The sequence below is a fragment of the Perca flavescens genome, chromosome 21, assembly GCF_004354835.1.
Source record: "Perca flavescens isolate YP-PL-M2 chromosome 21, PFLA_1.0, whole genome shotgun sequence".
NCBI classification, from domain to species: domain Eukaryota; kingdom Metazoa; phylum Chordata; class Actinopteri; order Perciformes; family Percidae; genus Perca; species Perca flavescens.
The window spans coordinates 7,059,536-7,078,029 of NC_041351.1; the positions used below are offsets into that span (position 1 = coordinate 7,059,536).

At 41.4% G+C, this 18,494-nt stretch overlaps 1 protein-coding gene across 11 annotated transcripts in view; it reads right to left on the reverse strand.

The window, feature by feature from the left end:
• The window catches only part of LOC114548170 (ankyrin-3), a 120,146-nt gene that overhangs the window by 15,172 nt on the left and 86,480 nt on the right, over positions 1-18,494 (reverse strand). For 5 of the 11 annotated variants that reach the window (XM_028567944.1, XM_028567940.1, XM_028567936.1 and 2 more), the window contains exons 33-41: positions 18,177-18,388; positions 17,821-18,028; positions 16,193-16,289; positions 15,862-16,090; positions 15,068-15,193; positions 13,229-13,351; positions 12,692-12,718; positions 11,995-12,076; positions 856-930 (exon numbers count right to left, since the gene is read on the reverse strand). In XM_028567944.1, the coding sequence (XP_028423745.1) occupies positions 856-930; positions 11,995-12,076; positions 12,692-12,718; positions 13,229-13,351; positions 15,068-15,193; positions 15,862-16,090; positions 16,193-16,289; positions 17,821-18,028; positions 18,177-18,388 (1,179 nt within the window). The remainder of the gene's footprint in view (positions 1-855; positions 931-11,994; positions 12,077-12,691; positions 12,719-13,228; positions 13,352-15,067; positions 15,194-15,861; positions 16,091-16,192; positions 16,290-17,820; positions 18,029-18,176; positions 18,389-18,494) is intronic. The other 6 variants (XM_028567937.1, XM_028567943.1, XM_028567941.1 and 3 more) reach the window with 3 other exon arrangements.

The window sequence follows — 18,494 nt, forward strand, 5'->3', positions numbered from 1 at the left end:
TTGACGTCTGCGTACACAAGGTTACTGTGCGCGCACACACACACACACACACACACACACACACACACACACACACACACACACACACGGTGACGCCCACTCACACACATGCAGGCAGGCAGGCGTGGGGCAGTGCTGCAGTGCAGGTGGTCAGGCTTAAGCTAAACTGCAGAGGCCACACCCTTATCGCTGCTCAAATACAATACATACATAACATCCTCTTGCTGTTGCTCTTCCACACTCAAACACAAAGATACATGACATGGAAGAATACGAACACATTGCTGTACAAGCTTTTTGCTATAATAATAATAACACAATAATTACTGTATCTTTCAGCACCCTAACTCCTAAAGTGTCTCATAATGAAGTGTGTATGTTTACATTTTCTTTAAATGCAGTAAAAAAAATTACAATGCAATCAAAAAATTTTAGAATATTTCCCCCTCTCATTTTGTATCATATGTGTAGTGATGTCTGACTGGGACTATATATACCACTGCAGTACTGCTCAGTTAAGACATGTATACTATTGTCCACCAGATGGCAACAGACACTGTAAAACTAATGGTTTGAGAGCTGGACTCAGTCCATACATACATGAGTGTTCTTTAAAATTCACATAGTGAATTGTCTTTGTTACAAGACAGGCATCATATCTAATGTTTATCAGTGAATATATTGAATGCTATCGTCATGAAGTGTACGAGTCTCTGGTTGGAACTGATTTAGATGAACATTTTAGCTGTTTCTCTTTGTCGTATAAATTACCATAATAAAGACGGTATTCTTGCTTCGCTTCATGCTTGTTTCTGAGTGTGTTTGTGTTAAAAACTGAGATGCGTGTACACTCACCAGTCCAGCTGAGTCCGAGGTGGTCGGCTACTATTGCCATGCGGAGGTCTGTTCTCTCACAGGGACTCTGAGGGCCTGTGTCAAGGAATCAGGTAAGGGCAGGGCACACACAATTAGCATGTGTTACTAGGAAAACAATCCCCAAATTAATTAAAAGTGGTTCTTAGTAAGAGATACACAAAACGGCTCCTATAAAATGACCGCCGTGGGGATCGATGATGAAAGAAACAGATTGGGATTGTGAACTGAAAGTTTGTCTGTTTCAGACTACAGACATTTAATGTGGTTTAACCATAAGACCTACTTAATACCTTATTAACCTACTTAATTAAAATGTCTCTTTTGTTTTGGCGTTTTCTGATGTGATATTCATGTTTAACCCAGTAGGGTTGGCAACTGAACAAACATAAAGACTAACTTTAGCTCACTGTCCCGGGTCTCAACTCTTGAAAAAGACAAAACAAAAAAAATGTTTTTTTCTGGCCAGACTCTCCTCAGTGATTCAGTTTGGATAATGGACGCTTGATAAAAGAAATAGTTTGTCATTTTGGGAAATGTGCTACAGCTCGATAACACTCTCATGTCCCTGTCTGTCCAATAAGAAGCTGGAGCCAGGAGCCAGCTTAGCTTAGTTTAGCGTAAAGACGGGAAATGGGGGAAAACAGCTTGCCTGGCTATGTCCAAAGGTAAAAAGAAATCTGACTACCTATTCCATACAAAAACAGTGTGAAAAAAAGTTGTGGTTTTACATAGGGTTATGTCAGATAATAAGAGTATTTCCCAAAAGGTTCAACTATTCTTTTGTTTTACAATGGACTGTCTATAGGACTATATTCTATTTCTTTTCTCTTAATTATTAATCCTTGTCAAATGCAGATGTGCCCTCTAAACAGGACATGGAGAGTAGTGTAATGGAGATTTCTATACCATTTTCACTAGACTAGATTTCATAACGAGGACAACTAAGTAAACTTGAAAACATGTCTAATTAGATTCTTGCAGTTACTTTTCGACTAGCACTATTAAAGAACATCACTGCGACAACTGAATATACAAAATCAAAAGCACGAGGATCTGTGAGGCCAGAAAAGGTGAAAAAAAAAAATATATCACATTTTCACACTAAAATATTTGACGTTCAGTAGTATTAGTAGCAAAGGTTCAAAGAGTTAAAGAGCGTTGTATCACATCACTAACAACAGGCAACATTCTTTCCCACTGATAAAAGCAATTCATGGCTTCAACTTGAAATCAAAAGTAGCCCAGCTGCACTACGTTTTACACCGACTGAAACACTCTCGTGGAGCTGACGTTCCTCTGATTGTCAAGTTCTGCCGATGAATTATTTTCGCAGTGTTTTCAAAGAGCAAAAGTACCACCAAATGATTTCTACAAACTAGGCAAGCAGACCAAAACAAACACAAAGTCCGTATTTCCCCAAACAATCTTTTACATCTAGGCTCGCGATCATTTCGATGGTGGTAGTGAGTGGTGTGGTGTCATGTGGTGAATGTGCATGCTAATTTGATCTTCAATGTGGAATGAAAGTGAGAATGTGGGTGGTACCCTGTAAGACCCCCACAGTATTGGAAAGGAATGCATACTAACTCTTAACTTAGCCCCTCATCTTGCAAATTGACAACTAAAACGTGTTTGCTGATATTAGAAGTGGAGGTCCTGTCCACCAAAGACATCACTATAGTCTGTTGCAAAGCTCCAACTAGCCATTAGGTAATTAATCCACTCTCATAGCACATATACAAACACCCCTTTCCCTAACCAATTTTTAACACCAATCAACATGAAAGCAGGGATCCAGGGACAAATTTCATTCTTTATCAGTATTGCTGATTTGGTCATCGATTCTCTGTGTCTAAGCCTAAGCCTCTTTGTCTTAATAAGAAAAGTACAGGACACAGATAACAAGAATGACAGGAAGAAGAAGGGACGGCTACACTTAGAACATCACATCACAAAGCACCCACAACAGCTACATGCATCCCATAAAGAAATATAAAGTATAACAAGTGTTTAGAAAGAGTTTACAAACTAGTCTGGTTCTCCGTGACAGGAGTCGTGATTGGTTGATCAACCTGACTCCCTTGCTCCTTCTGCTCTTGCTCCTTCCTTCCAAGTGTCCGCCTACTCTTCCTCCTGCTCCTCCTCATCCTCTCACTGCTGGCCTGCTCAACCTCAGCTCTCACATCTCTAGCAGATGGTGTTGATGTTGTGGTGCTGGTGGAGGTAGAGGTGCGTGAAGGGCAGGAAGGTCTAGAAGCTCTAGATGGTTCTGACAAGGAAGTGTTCCTGGTAGTGCTGAGGCTGCAGCTCTCTTCTTCCTCAGTGGGCAGTGGTTTCCCCTCTAACTTTCTTTCAGCCTCCTTGGGAATGGTTTGGTCCAAATGTTTGGCTGCCTGGCTATTTACCGACCTTGTTTTAACATTTTTGGAGACCACTGCACTGTTTTTTCTTCCCATCTCATTTCTGTTAATTGTACCTGCAGTTTGCACTAAACTGTATCTGTGTTCAGTACTGGATCTGCCTTTAGTTAGTTGTTTATTACCCCTGGTGGTTTTATTGCTTCTATCACTAACAGCAGATTTAGTTCCAACCTGCTTCTGCTCTCGGGGACAAGAGGTGTATTTCATGGCTTTCATTACTGGGATTCTAGATTTAGGAAACAAATTCTTAAAAGGCTGTAATCTTTCCCTGACATTATGCATTGCATGTTTCCTTACTAGGAATTTATCAACATTGTCTTTCACTATTGGTTGACTTTGACTGCATAGTTTGCCGCTGGGCGCCCTCACTGGTAGCCTGGACTTGCATATCTTGCCTTTGACCTCTTTTGCTCCTGTGTTTGTTATTGCTACATTAGTATAAGCTTTGCCTTCCCTGCTGTTCTCCTCTAGCTGGCTGAAGGATGCTTCTATCTTGCTGACCTCCTGCAGAGTGGGTCTCGGAGAGGACAACAAGTTGAACACAATACTGCCAGCCTGAATGACGTCTGAATGGACATAATGGGAGTCAGGGATGTTGCAACTGGTATTGCTGCTCCATGTTTGGGGATTGCTAATCTGTTGTGACAGTGCGGAAGAAGAATCTGTGCTTTGGTAATACGTGTGATTTTCTGAAGTCCAATCCAAATGGTTGGATGTACCTGAAGGAAGTCTGTGAATTGAATAATAATCGGTCATGCCTGATGTATCAAAATTAGAATAATCTGTATAGTTTGAGGTTGCAGAATAAGAACTATCTACAGTTGTTCCTGAGGTTATGTCATTAGAGTGATCAAAGATGCCTGGTATTCTACATTTAGAACCACTATTTGAAGCATCAGATGTTTTTTCAGATGACATCTTGAATCCTGTTCTAAAAGTGGAGAATTTAGGCTCAGTGTTGGAAGTTGAGTCTCTGCATGTGGTGTAACTGCCAGTCGCATTTGATATTTCTAGTTGGACAGTAGTAGTCTGAATGGAGACTTGAGGGACTGTTAAGGTATCTGTGGGATCCTGAATATTAAACTGATCCCCGTATTGTGAGGAGGCATCTACCTCTGAGTCCCTGACCCTGTACCTGCCCGCCGAGTAGTAATGCTCACCAATCTGAAAAAACTGGAGCCTCTCCTCCATGTCCCTCTTGCTCATGTCAATCGCACCACTGCGTGTCATCTCAAACATCTTCCCTTCATGGAAGGGGAATGGGTTTGGCTCGCTTGTCGGCGTGCTATCGTCTGTTGGTGTTCGGGCTGGGGTAGTGTCTGGTGTTGTGGCCTGAGACTGGTCATCCACAGCCAGTCCAAAAGGCTTAGGCTCACTATTGCTTCCCCTTGTCCCTCCCACGTCAACGACTTCTTCTTCTCCGCCTTTACTGGGCCAGGGGTCAAAGTCCAGCCCCTTAGTCGCAACAGTCTTAAAAGGAGAATTAAACTCCTCTTCTAACTTATAACTAAAGTAAGTGTCTGAAAATCCTTTTTTATCTGTCTGGTTTTGTTCCGGACTTTCAACCCCATCCTTAATAACACCATCAGGTATTGCACCATTTGAGGGTGTATCTTTTTCGTCCTTTTGACATTCATCTGGGGTTTTCTCCTCTTCAATAACTTCCAGTTTGGTTGGAGGAAAACTGCGGTCAGTTGACCTAAATGTGTCTGTTGCCCAGACGTCTCTCCTGCTGTCTGGAAGACCAAACAGCCGTACATCTGCCTGCTCGCACAAGCCATCATCCTCATCCTGAAGTTCATATCCATCTAGGGAATCTATCTCTGTCGCATCTGTGTCATGAGAAAATTCGGCCGTTGTGGCTATTGAACAGTCTGTAATTGACTGGTCATTTCCATTTTGTTCATATTCATACTCCTCTCCTTTGCCATTAGAACCATTAGAACCTTTAGAACCATTGGAACCATTGGAGCCATTGGTCTCACCTTTAGTTTCATTGTTATTTCCATTTTTGTCATGTTTTTTAGATTTATATGTCTTTTCCTTCTCCTTCCTCTTCTTCTCCTCCTCCTTCTCCTCCTCCTCAGGAACTTTGCAAGATAATTTCCTACAAGGAATTGGCTGAAAGATAGACTCATCCTCGTCTTCTCCTGCCTCTTCATCATTTGATTGACTGTCATCTTCCCCTGGGGACACTGGGGAAGGGGGTTGGATACGTATAATTGGCTCTGTCAGTAGATGCTTGTCATGTTGTTCCTGTAAGTTCACCTCCATCATTTCGGTCTCAGTCTCTGAAGAGGCACAGGAACCTTTTCTTTCTGAGTCTGACCTTTCTGAAGCTGAGTCTAGAGGAGGAGGGGGAGGGAACTCAATATAAGCGATGCCTTTGTCTTTTGAGACCTCATTATGCTCCTGCTCTGATGTTTCATCATGCCTGCCATTGACTGCAGTTTCTTGCTGGTTGAAATTACAAGTTATTTCCTGCTGGTTATCATTTTTTTGCGTTTCTTTCTCATTAGCATTAGCAAGGTCTGCTTGGGTGCTGTAAACACTAGTTTTGCTTTCTGGTAGGACCTCTTTAAAAGAAAAAACAACTTTGCTTTGGTCATCTTCCTCTGATTCTTCAGATACCTCCATGATGGGGCTGGGTTTCCCTGGCATGAATCCCATAAAGCCATCAGGGGTCCTGGGCATGAGGTCATAGCTGACCTCCTCAGAGCTGGGGGTCTCTGGTGTAAGGGGGCTTTTCCCTGAGCTATCTATGAAAGAGACCTGTTCTAGTGTGTCATCATCGGGGCTTATGGGGCTAAGTGCTGAATTTGAGTTCTGCTTGACCGTGTACAATGACCCTTTGGCCTCCCTCTCTGCCTGCCTTCCCACCTGGACACTGACATAAACAGGTAATGTTTTGATGCCCTTGAAGTTTTCTTTGGTTGTTATAGCAGTTGGAGAAGTTATGACTTTTTCCAGTGTGTCTCTGGGGCTCGGAAGGTTATTGGAGTTGGAATCTTTGGGTGCATTATCTAGAATTTCAAAAGTCAGATCTGTTTTTGCCGGGGTTGTCTCAAGACTCATCTGTATTTTGCTCTTTGATAATGTGGGTATCTGTGAGGGTTTAGTTATGGTCGGTTTCTTTGTGAGGTCATTATCTAAAGTAGAAGACACTCTTACAGGAATTTGGAATTCTGTCTTTTTTCTAAGGTTTTTGTTTAGTGGTTCGTCTGTGTCTTTTCTTGACACCTCAGCCTTTACTTCTTTGGAAGCAGACTCACTTTTTGTGACTTGTTGGTACTTTTTAACATCAGAATCTTTCTGTAGTAGTTTAGTAGTATCTTGAACAATGGGTGTCTGGACTTTCTGACCTTTATTGCTTTCTTTAATTTCCAGAGTAACAGTGGAAGTGATATCTGTCCCTTTAGTAGTTGCTTTGTGAGTCTCAGTTTCACTAAGTTGTCTTTGAAACGAGGGCTCTGGAATGCTTTTGTTTGGCAATTTGTCTCCTGTATGTTTTGGGATTTTAGATGTTGATGATATCAAAGCAGGTTTACTGCTGTCTGTTTCCTTCCCTACCTTTTTCGGACTTACTTCTTCTGATGATTCAGATGCTTTTGAGTTTTTTCCGCCAGCAAAAAACTGATAAACGTTAGGTTTGCTCTCCTGTAGTTTCTTTATTGAAGGTTTTGGCTGCACTGGAGGAGGAATTTTGGTTGGACTAGACTGACTTGATTTCTGAGCCGCAGATTCAAACTTCATCCTCACAGCATTGACTTTGGATGTTGATTTGACATGAGAGGGAGAAGAGGGTTCAGACTCACTGGTTTTAGTTTGTTGTTTAATTTTGTCCTCACTAATATAGGGGAGCATGCTTTTCTGGGGACTGCTTGGTAAACTAGAACTTTTCTTTTCAGTTGTAGTGGTACTGCCAAACATTTTACCAACAGAAGGCTCCCTGAGTTTACTTTTACTGAAGCCCTCTTCTGCTTTAGGTTTTTGCTGTGTTTTCTCAGGGGTACTGCAGGCTGAGCTAGGCCAGGACCTGGGTTCCTTTGGCTCTTGTTTCACAGGCTTTTTCTCAGGGGACTGCAGCTCATCATTGAGCTTCTCTGTTTTGTCACGGAAGAACTGTGATACCTCACTGAGTTTTTCTTCAGCTTCCTTCACAGTTTGATCCACCCTATCCTCATAAAGTAGCTTATCCCTGCTCCTGTCATGTTTATCTTCTGTAAAACGCATCCAAACAGCATGTTTGGGGCTGCCCTGCTCTGTGGAGTAATGAAGCACTGTCACCTTATCAAACTGAGATGGTTCATCCCTGTGCACAAATTTACCAGATACAGGGGACCCGTCTCTTGATGACTTAGAAACAAACTCTCTTTTGGGGCTTCCATGCTGCTGACTCCCAGTGCCACGGCTTCCACTCTGTTCAGAAGCTACGTGGTGTTTTTTGTCTGTCACCATTGCTGAATCCTCTGTGTCAGAGTGAGACAGTAATGACGCGTCAAGTTTCTCTGAGAGGAGCATTTTTTCAGCAAACCTATATGACTCGCCTCTGATTTCTGATAGCTCGTCATCACAGTATTCTATGGAGTGCTGGCTTAACAGTTTCAGGGCTTTATACGAATCATCTGCTATCAGCTGGGCAGAATTTGGGCGACTGTCCTCCTCCTGCGACACCGGGGTGTTAACGCGAGATGTTTCGAAGAAGGAGGGGAGAGATTCCTCGGCAGTAAGTTCCTCCTCTTCCGGTTGGGCATCATCGTAATCAGTAAGTTCCTTAATTCCATGGTCCCCTTTGTAGACATAAAGCTCAGGGTGTTTCTTGCTTTCCCTGATAATGAACTCAGTCGGCTCTGCTGCGCTGTGGCCCTTTTCGATATGAACCTCGATTATCCTTTCAACTTTGGGTTTGGATTTAATGTCTTTGTCAAGAAATCTAGGAGTAAGCTCATCGCCTTTGACAGAATCCTGGCTAGCTTTGTATTCAAAAAGCCCTGCCAGTTCTTTAGATGGGTCCCTACCTGACTGAAAAGCTTTCATTATGTCGCTAACTGACATACCTTCCTCTATCATCTCGGCGCCATCAGTCAGTTGGGGCTTGTGATAGACCATTCTAGTAGTGGTAGTAATATGGGTTTCCTCTTTAAGACACACACTTTTGTTTATCATGGAGTCCTCTTCTGGCATTTTCATCTGTAAGGCTGTCGTGGACCTAGTTGAAGCTGCATCTGGTTCTATAAAAGGAAGAGCAGATGCAGCCTCCTCCATTAATAAAGGCTCACAAGGATCATCGTAACTCCTAATGTGGACCACTTCAGTCCTGGTCTCAGTTACGCAGGGAGGGATGGGTGAATCAGTGAACAAAGGCTTAGGTCCTGTACTCTCTGCACTCTGAGGAGCAGAGGGTGTCTTTTCACTCCGGGTCTCAAACCCGCTGTCTGACAGGGGACTCTTATCCTGCTCATGGGACAGGTCCTCAGGTGACTCCAAGATAGTGTCCGACCCCTGATATGATTCAGTAAGTTTGCTAAGGTCCTTCTCTGAGGGAGACCTAAGCATGCCCGAGACCGGTGGAGGCATTTTGAGTTTGTGCTCTTGTATCGACATAGATGGTTTAAGAACACGTTTCTGTTTCTCTTCCCCTGCCCTTTTTGCCTCCTCCTCGTTCCTACATTTCAACTCTGCCATTCTGGAGAGAGAGCTAGCGCCAATGTCATTTGTTAAAAAGTCTACTACTTTAGCCAACTCTAAGTCTTTGCTGGACATGGACTGCTGCTTGAGCAGGAGTGTGTTTTCATCAAAAGGAGTGTAATAATCTGAGAGGGCACCTCTTTGTGCCTCCTCAATCTCATCTTTGGAAAATTCCTCCCATTCATCTTCTGAGGCTCTATCTTTACCTGCAATGGCCCTACCTTCACTCATGATGTCCTTCTGTAATATCTTACTGACTTTCACTAAATCTTCTTTCACTTTCTCCACTAGAGTAAATGGCTCTTCATCCCCTAACTTGGTCTCTTTAGGAGTGCCAGTATGTGATGTTTGGACAGTTTTAGCTGCTGTCTGTGTGTCTGTCTGTAAGATAGCTGTCATTCTGATCAGATCCTGTTTCATGTCTGCTACATCTTTTAGTATCTCCTGGTTGGAAGTTCCAGTTGGGTGGATGATGGCTGGTGTGATAAACGGAGGGGATTTCATTTGGGAATTTATTTTTGATGTGGTAACACAGGAAGACAAAGGGGAAGAAGAGACATGCGAAGAATCAGGCAGTGCCATTTTGAGAGACCCTGGCCCTGGTTTGACAGGGGTCTCTGGAATGACGTTGACAAATGAAAACACAGGTACAGTCACCGTGTTAGAAGAAACTGCCGAGCTGGAGGAGGCAGCTACAGATCTCAGAGAACCGTAAGCAGAGCTTGCTGCTGCAGACCTACGCGAAGAGGACAGTGATCTAAGAGTGCCATAGCCCGACACAGAATGTGAGTCTATAGCTTCATTTATGGCTGCGCTGACACCAGAGGTTGCTGCCTGGGTGGTGGCCTGGATCCTCTCCTGAAGGCTGCTACATCTCTCTGAGAGTTGGTGAGAAGAAGGGGAGGATGGTGTGGAGGAGGAGGATGGATATTTAACAGGAGAGACCGATCCGTTCATCATGGACAATTCTGAGGAAGCAATGGTTGTCTTCCCAGTTGAAGAAAGAGACGGGAGGGAGGACCTCCCTCCTCGGGATGAGAGTGTTGAATCTACAGAGGTTTTCAAAGAGGACAGGCTGGAGATGCTTTTAACAGGAGAAAGGTTAGGTGCACCTGCATCTGTCGCAATTGTGGACCCAAGGGCAGTTTTAAAAGGCAGATTAGAATTGTACATGTTGTAAGGTGTCTTTGGCGATGCTAGAGCAGTAATAGAATCTGATGACATCTCTGGTACAGAACCATTGGGTATTGCGTGAAGTGGGGAAGTCCTTGATGTGTATGCTGAAGCAAAGCTTTTGATTGATGCTGGATCTGTGGCAAGTTTACTTGGGCTTCCAGAGGACACAAGGCTGGCAGACCCCTGGACAGGGTACTGACCCAGCTGGACAACAGTTTTAATGGGTGAAGGCATAGTCCTGTAAGACCTTACGGGGGATGAGGTTGATACGTCGCTAACTGATTTAACTGGGGATGACAGGGTAGGGTGTGGTGGTGTTCCCAGGGTGGCTTTGATTGTTGCAGGACATGCCGGTGAAAGGGAGGAGAGGGGCCAGGTAGTTTTCAATGGAGAAGCAGCTGGTGAGCCTGTCGGTGAATCGGTAGAGGTGAGGGAACCCCCCACTCCGACGGGCCTTGTTTGACCAGGGACGGTAATAGGAGCAGTCGACCATGATGGGTAAGGTCTGGTTGGAAAGACAGGTTTGTGAGGGTAACCAGCAGGCAGTGTTCTTGCTGTTGTGCTTCGCTCAACTGTGGTTTCTTCAGATGATTTTGTAGAAAAATTGATAAAGAAGGAATGGGAAAAAAGAATAAAAAGAATGTGGAATAGTAAATGTAACAGAAAAGTATGTTGGGGAAGGAAAAGGAATAAAAAATGTGAAAGAAAAAGAGATCAGAGGAGGAAGAGTTTGTCAGTGACACAGTCCTGGTATCAAGGAAGGAAAAATTGCAGTTTAATAAAGTGCTGATATTTGAGTATTGATTGAAGATGGAGTTACGAAAAGAAACACTTTGTGTACCTGTGTGATTCAGGATTGGGACATGATTCAAACAGCAACAACAACAGCAACAACATAATGAATAAACTCAACAAAGCACATACAGCAGCAAAGTAAAATTCCAAAGACAATGGCAAAGACTAACAATTGACAACAGAAAAATGGTAAGACAAATGCACCAGGATTAACACAAAAACAACTTCTCTCTTTGGACTTCAGATGCTCTAAAATCAGCATATGGATTCTGGCTCTAATTTCAATCCGCTTTTTAAAAGTGCCTTTTATCTGTTTGGTCCAAAAATGACATACAGTAATGATAGATTCCCCAAAGACAATTTGGACACTATGATACAACAAAGCCAAAACAATGGCATCAGAAGTTTTCATTTATTATGTAACAAACAAAATATGACAAAATGTGTTTCCCAAGACTTACGTTTTGGCCCATTTTGTCATGCAAGAACTGGTGACAAGCACAAAGTGTGAAAAACAAACAACTAAAAGTAAGCCAAACTCAAGACCTCCTATGATGCATGCGTTTCCACAAAAGCTGCTACATCATCACAAAGCAAAAAAGAGCTTTAAACTCAGAAGGGACAAATGAAAAACACATACAATTTGACTTTAACCTCCCGCCCAAATGCCTATAACATTGTTGGCAAGGCAAAGACTATTTTTTTTTAAGTTGCTGCATTTGGACTTCTAAAACTCAACATTTGAAATCAACCAAACAAACCCAGAAGAAGTACAACTCACAATGTGGGCAAGCACAGCACAAAAAAACACTCATTGACCCATGCAAAAATATGTACCATGTTGTAAACAGGCATGTGGACAGTGCATGTTATGTAGGATGAGAAATATGCATTTACATTTTGAATTTACATTAAGTAAGAAACAAATCGATCACGCATTTTACAGGTTAATTAAAATTGTTAATAAACTATCTTATCCACGAAAATTGGCATTATTATATTCATCAAAGGGGTTGTTAGTGAAAATGTCAAAACTCACTCAGTGCAGGCTCGGCCAGATAGCTGAAGCGCTTACGTAAGGCTAGGGATGCAAAGGTATGACGTCGCTCTGGCTTTTCAGTCTGCAACAATAGCAAACAACACAAAAACCTATTAGTTCTTGGTCATCCTACATTGTATGGTGCTGCCAAATGACCAACACCTTATAAATATTAAATTAAAGCAAACCTAATTGTCTACGTTAGTTGGTATTAACATAAAAACAAAGCCAATATTTAACAGTTACGTAATAAAGCAGCAAATTGTCCTTTAAGAACATTTACTGCACTGCACTGCAGTACTACTTACAATAATGTTGCTATGCCAAGCTAGCCAAATTAGCTTAGGTTAGTCATGATAAGCCTACAAACTCTATACTTTAAGTACTTAAAAAAGCAAATAATCAGTTTTAAGTTAATGTTACTAAGGGTTAAATCTTAACTTAAGGACAATGTAAATACATCTATACTCCAAAGCCACTTGTATCACATACTGTAGAGCGGAAAGGATAAGGATTGGACATAAAACAAATTGTTTTTCATATCTACAATATATCATGCAAACTGAGCAGCTAAAGGTTGCTTTGAAGGAAAGCTCGTATTATCCTTGTAGAAGCGGAAAGAATAATGCTATGATGAAGCAGGGCCGCTATAGATCTAGCGCAGAGGGCAGCAAATGGTGGGGAGGGTGTGGTTTACCTCATCCTCTGCATCTGACTCCATTTCCTGGTTCCCAAGATGCATTGCAGAAACAGGGGGGAGTAACATAATGGAAAGCAGGGGGAAAAGAAACATCAGGGTGTGAAAAAGGAGTGATTGACAGAAGCTCCAACTCAGAAGAGAAGCCACTTTAGCAAAAAAAAAATAAAAAATAAACACGGACAAAACAAACACCAAAAAGTAGAAAGCGCCAACACTCAGCAGCAAAAACAGCAAATAAACTCAAGCCACAAAAAGCCAGCTTGATAATCAAAAAAAGCCCTCAGCCAAAAGCATGTCATCCAAATCAAAAGGTAGGTAGGAACAAAATGAAACAGCCAATGACAAGAATCCACTGCATAGATAACCGATTTACATAGAGAGAAGCTTTAAACAGATAAAAGACACAGTGGCGGCAGTTTGGCCAAAGTCTTTCTCTGTCTTTCATCTATCAGTGTTATTGGGGCCAAAAGTACCCTAACCATGAGTATGGTTATGGAGGTGACAACAGAGAATGGTGAGTTCATGTTACCTTACCTTTTTCACTGCAGGAAGCGTGATGTTCAGGTTGCACACGGCAGTTTGTGGAAGGCCTTTTATAGTCTTACACTCTTTAAGGAACGTGAGACGGCCGCAGGGCTCCTGGCTGGGATCTCTCACCTAAAGAGAGAACATTGCTTCTTTATGTACCTCGTTTCTTTATGAAGGTAGTAGTCACTGTGAATGTACTATAATGTGTACACCGTACAATTGAGTAGGGTTGGCCATCGTTTTGATTTTAACAATTCCGATTCTGATTAGTTCCTTTTGAGTCTGGTTCTTATCGATTCTTGATTCTGATTCTTTGAGGGGTGGAGTTAAAAGGGGTCACATGCTTATTTCACAGATAATAGGAAAATTTTATCTTGATTCAATGGTGATTTACAGTTTTACTGGGCCTTTTCAGCTTACTGTGCTCCATGGCTGCAACACAACAAGCGCCTGGCTGCTACGGAAACCCAAACTTCGGCATGTTAAATTTAGAAACGATGATTCCATTGGAATCGTAAAGTTGGAACCGGTTCTCAATGCCCAATCCTACACTTGAGTATTACTTTTTTTCACATGTGTGCAAATGTGCATACTTTATCTCATATGTTCATAGTATATTTTTGCAAAGTTTACACTTAATACAATCATACATCTCAGCACTTAACAGCAGCACTGCATTTCATAAGACGTGTTGTATGAATTTGGAGTGTACATTACTTAGGGATACTGTGTCTTATTGGTACAGCACAATAGGTAACAGAAGAGGAAGGTAGTGGTACACCAAGAGGTGACTTGTTATTGACATGGACAAAGGGTTATATTACACATTTAACACATTTTATTACAGTGGTTGGAAATTGAAATTGAATTGAAACTGTGATCAAAGAATTAGCTCCTGAAAGATTAAGCTTAGAGCATGTAGTATGTGCAATACATATTCTCTTTCCCTACATATTTATACTACTGTCCATATTGTATATATATATATCTCACCTTTACTGTATTCACATTTATATTACTGTCCATATTTGTATTAACACTTGCACTTTCTATTTTGGTAACTGCTGCACATGTTCATACTGTATATATCTTAGCATATGCATTCTGTTCAACACTATACATATGTACATTACTCTGCACTTTACTGATTTTTGTATTTCTGGTTAGATGCTAAACTGCATTTCGTTGTCTTAGTACTTCTGCTAAATGACAATAAAGCTGAATCTACATCTACAAATCTAAATCTAGTAAAGCTTCAAGATACAACTACAAAGCATATCAAAATTTCTTTAAACCAGATGTCTCTGAATTTGTTTTCAACATATTATCTACAGAAGTGTTTTGCTAATTGAGCATTAAATAATGACTAATGGAACAGCTCTATTTGTACTTAGTGCTATACACATGGTGACCTGATTAGTTGTGTTGTGATAAAGTGATGCCTGATCACACACAGACACAATCGTTTTCCCCAAACAATGCAAGAGGATCGATTATGGAAAACACAGGGTTAATGGGTCGATCAATGACATGGGAAAAGGGAACTAGGTTATCCCCTGTGGACTGGGATCATTGCATTGAAGGCTAGTGTGGGTATGCGTAGGGCAGCTAAGGGGAATAGAGCTAAAATAATCGTGAATTAGCGCAGTATTTTTACAGCAACAAAATGATCCTGGTTGCTGCTTTTCTCCAGCATTATGTCCTGTGCCCTTTTTTACTCTGGTATGACAATTTTGGTGTAATTTTAGTAACTTTTTGGTCATGTTGATTTATAGCTCTTCCAACTCCAGTCTGAGAAGGAGGTTGTTGTAGGTAATGGAGATGATAATAGAGCGTATACAGTACCTTGACACAGAAGGGCAAACGGTTCTCCTTGAAGGCGTAGAAGTTAAGAACTAACTGCTGACCACCTTTAGTCAGAGGAGCCAAGTTTCCATAGCAGTCCACATAGATGGGCCTGCCCTCCAGAACCTGAGAGAGCACATCACAGAGGTAAGAACGACACATGCAACAAAAACATGCATCACACTTGTTACATATTTTTCAAAAGTATTCATGATAAGGTCTGGAAGTAGCCCACAGCGGCTTGTAACCCGGAGCTCTGAGCCTTGCACTCCTTCCTGTTGCCTTTATAGTGAAGTTACTGATTCATGATATAAGCTTCATGTACTGCTGCGATCGTTTTAAGGCACCAGAATAACACTTTACAAGAAAAACATATTCGCAAGTTACACTGTCGCTGTGTGACTAACCTAAACTGCAAAAACTAAATAACCAACTATAAAGGCATTTGACAAAAGACTGCTTTACAACCAATGTTTTACCTGACAGTTGAATCAAGTTAAGTTACTTGTTACAATCCATGGACAAGAACTTTGTGCACATAAACTTTTCACGCCTAACCACATAATATAGTTTTATTAGAATAGCTTTCACACAGAGGATGGAAAACATTTGCTTAATAGTGCAGGAATTTGGTAATCACTAAAATAAAAAAATAAAAAGGTTGTGTATAATGTTAAAAAAAATTATGTACTGCTATAATTACATATTAAGGTCCTTGATTTGGGATTATGCTCCAATATCCCTCGTCTTCTGTCTCTAACAGAATAGATTATAACCAACCAATAATTATGTACCTCTATGTCTTTGCTCCTGGCCACCTCCTCAAAGTTCTCCTGCTGCTCTAGGGTCTTATCCACCTTGTCGTCAGTCATACAGAAGCACCTCAGACTGGACTCCACTGGATCATTCGTCTTTGCAAACACCACAAATTTGGCCATATAGGGCACACAGATGAGCTCCCTGTACAGCTGCATGGCCAAGCCCACAGTCTCTGGGATCTGGTGGCAGTCTGCTAACCAGAACCTGCACAGATGACAAATAAAATGATGAACATTTCCGAAAGAGATGAATACAACAGATTCAGAATAACCACAGTGTAAGACGTGTGCATGTGGAGCGTCTCACCTGGCAGAAACATTAGTGGTGAAGGAGACGCAGTCATTGATGAAGGTGAGGGGAGTTGTGCCAGTGATGTCTTCCCACTGTGCTGGGGACGTACCACCTGGTAGACAGTCATATGGGAAACATCCTGAAAATTTCCTTTTAAGTAATTACATTTTCTATGTACATAATATACAGCATTGCCAATTTTAGACCCTTTTTAAGGGCCCTGAATTTCATCTCAGCCCCCCTAAAAATGTATATATGTGTATATGTGTGTATATGTGTATATATATATATATATATATATATATTTTTTTTTTTTTTGGAAGTTAGAGTTTGCCAACTTGTCTGTTAGTAACAGAGAACAATCAATCAATTAGTCTTGAAACAGGTTTAATATCCTGTGTGTCTGTCGCCGATGCTATCCACCTGTAACCCAGTTAAGGAAAGGGTTAACAGAAACTTAATGTTGGCCAATCAGAGGAGGTTGTGCCAGACTCCCGCCCTTGGCTGAGTCTCTAACTAATCTGTCAGAGGGAGAGCAGGGGTGCGGTTGTGAAGTTTAACGTTGGTAGTCCCCAGAGAAGAAGAAGTTGGTAATTTCATGGCGCAGATTAGAACCCAAATTGAAACGTAAGCAACTAAAAATGCTTAATGTTAGAACATTGTGTCAAATTGGTCGTTATTACGGTGATTTATAAAGTGTCAGGTTTAACGTTGTTGTTCAGTAGTTAGCTCAGCGATTATTGGCTAATGAATTTACAGATTTAGCAGAAGGGGGGGTTAACACTTTTGCAAGGCAGTGTATCCGTGTCACATTCTCATTAGGGGCTGAGCCCCCCTATAGGTCTGATTCTAGAATTGCCCCTGATATACAGAGAACATGGAGTGACATTTTAAAACAGACACACTTGACAGAAGTTATCATTTCTTTTGAAAAGCTATTCTAATTTAGATAAGATAGTACTTTAATCATCCTGAAGGAAATTGTTGTACAGCAGTTGCAGTACAAAGTAGGAAAGAGTGTAAATAAAAAGAGTGCAAACATAAAGAGTGCAAATAAAACAAAATATAAACAATATTATCAATAATGTGCAAAAACCAATGCACACAATGCCAGTAATGTCAACAAGTTAACGGTGTCATAAATATAAACTGGTTAACAGTACATCTATTATAGGTATATATTATAGGTAGAATAATAAGAATTGTTATATAATTATTAGATTAGTTCAATGTTATGACATTTTTAAATTTAAGGTCCCCTCCAGACATGTTTTTATTAAAAGTAATATGTTTTAATGATAATTTGTCAGCTGTTAAATTAATGAATTAAGAATTATTCAAATTACATATACTCTCTTAATTTACACACTGCTTACTGACCAGACACCACAAAACTGTTAAAATATGAAATATGTATATATCACTTTTTAAACAAATACAGTGCATTTAGATTGCCGTCATGTATCCTCTAGCCCATCACAAACAAATGTCTAACCCCAATCCTTAACCGTAATTTAACCTAAACCTTAACTAAAGCCAAAGCCAAAATAACTTCACATTTTGAAAGATTTCTCACTCTCAAGGTGCATAACTCAAATTGGTCCCCACAAAGATAGGTGTACAGAACCATCACACACACATACCTGTAATGCTACAGAGAAGGCGGAGGCATGGAGTACAGTCTCCTTTGTAGCCGTTTGTAAGACCCTCCCCTGAGAGGGGCGGGACTGGGATTGTCATGGTGATGGGCTTGTGGAACTTCCTTCTTCTGGGCTCCACGGTAACGATGGGGCTGAAGGTTGCTCGGTTACCAAGGATTTTCTTCACAGTCTCGTCGGGCACCGGCTGGGCCTGGGACAGAAGAGATCAGTGATGTGTGTTTAATGTGTGTGTAGGTTTGTGTACCTACATGTACATCTGTTTGTGTGTTGTTTATAGCTTCTGCCACTGTGGTCACAATTCTTTCTGAGATAACAGTCATCCATATCTCTAGACTCACCTGCAGTCCAACTTTGATCTTCTTGGTTAACGCCCCCTCGGGAAAGGAAGCCTGAACCAACGGGATGCTCCGGCTACACAGAGTCCCGCCCTCTGGTCCCATCTGATTGGTCTCCTGCCTGATTCGAGACACGACAGCAAAGTACTGTGGGAAGTCCTTGGTGATGATGCGGCAGATTCTCTTCCTCTCCAGCTCCTCAGGACTGTCCAGTTCTACAGGGAAGGGAAATACATAAATGACAATCAATCACACGTAAATGATAAAAAAATTTACTTTTTCTAAAACTACAGAAAAGGCTTAGTTTATAGTGTTATTAGC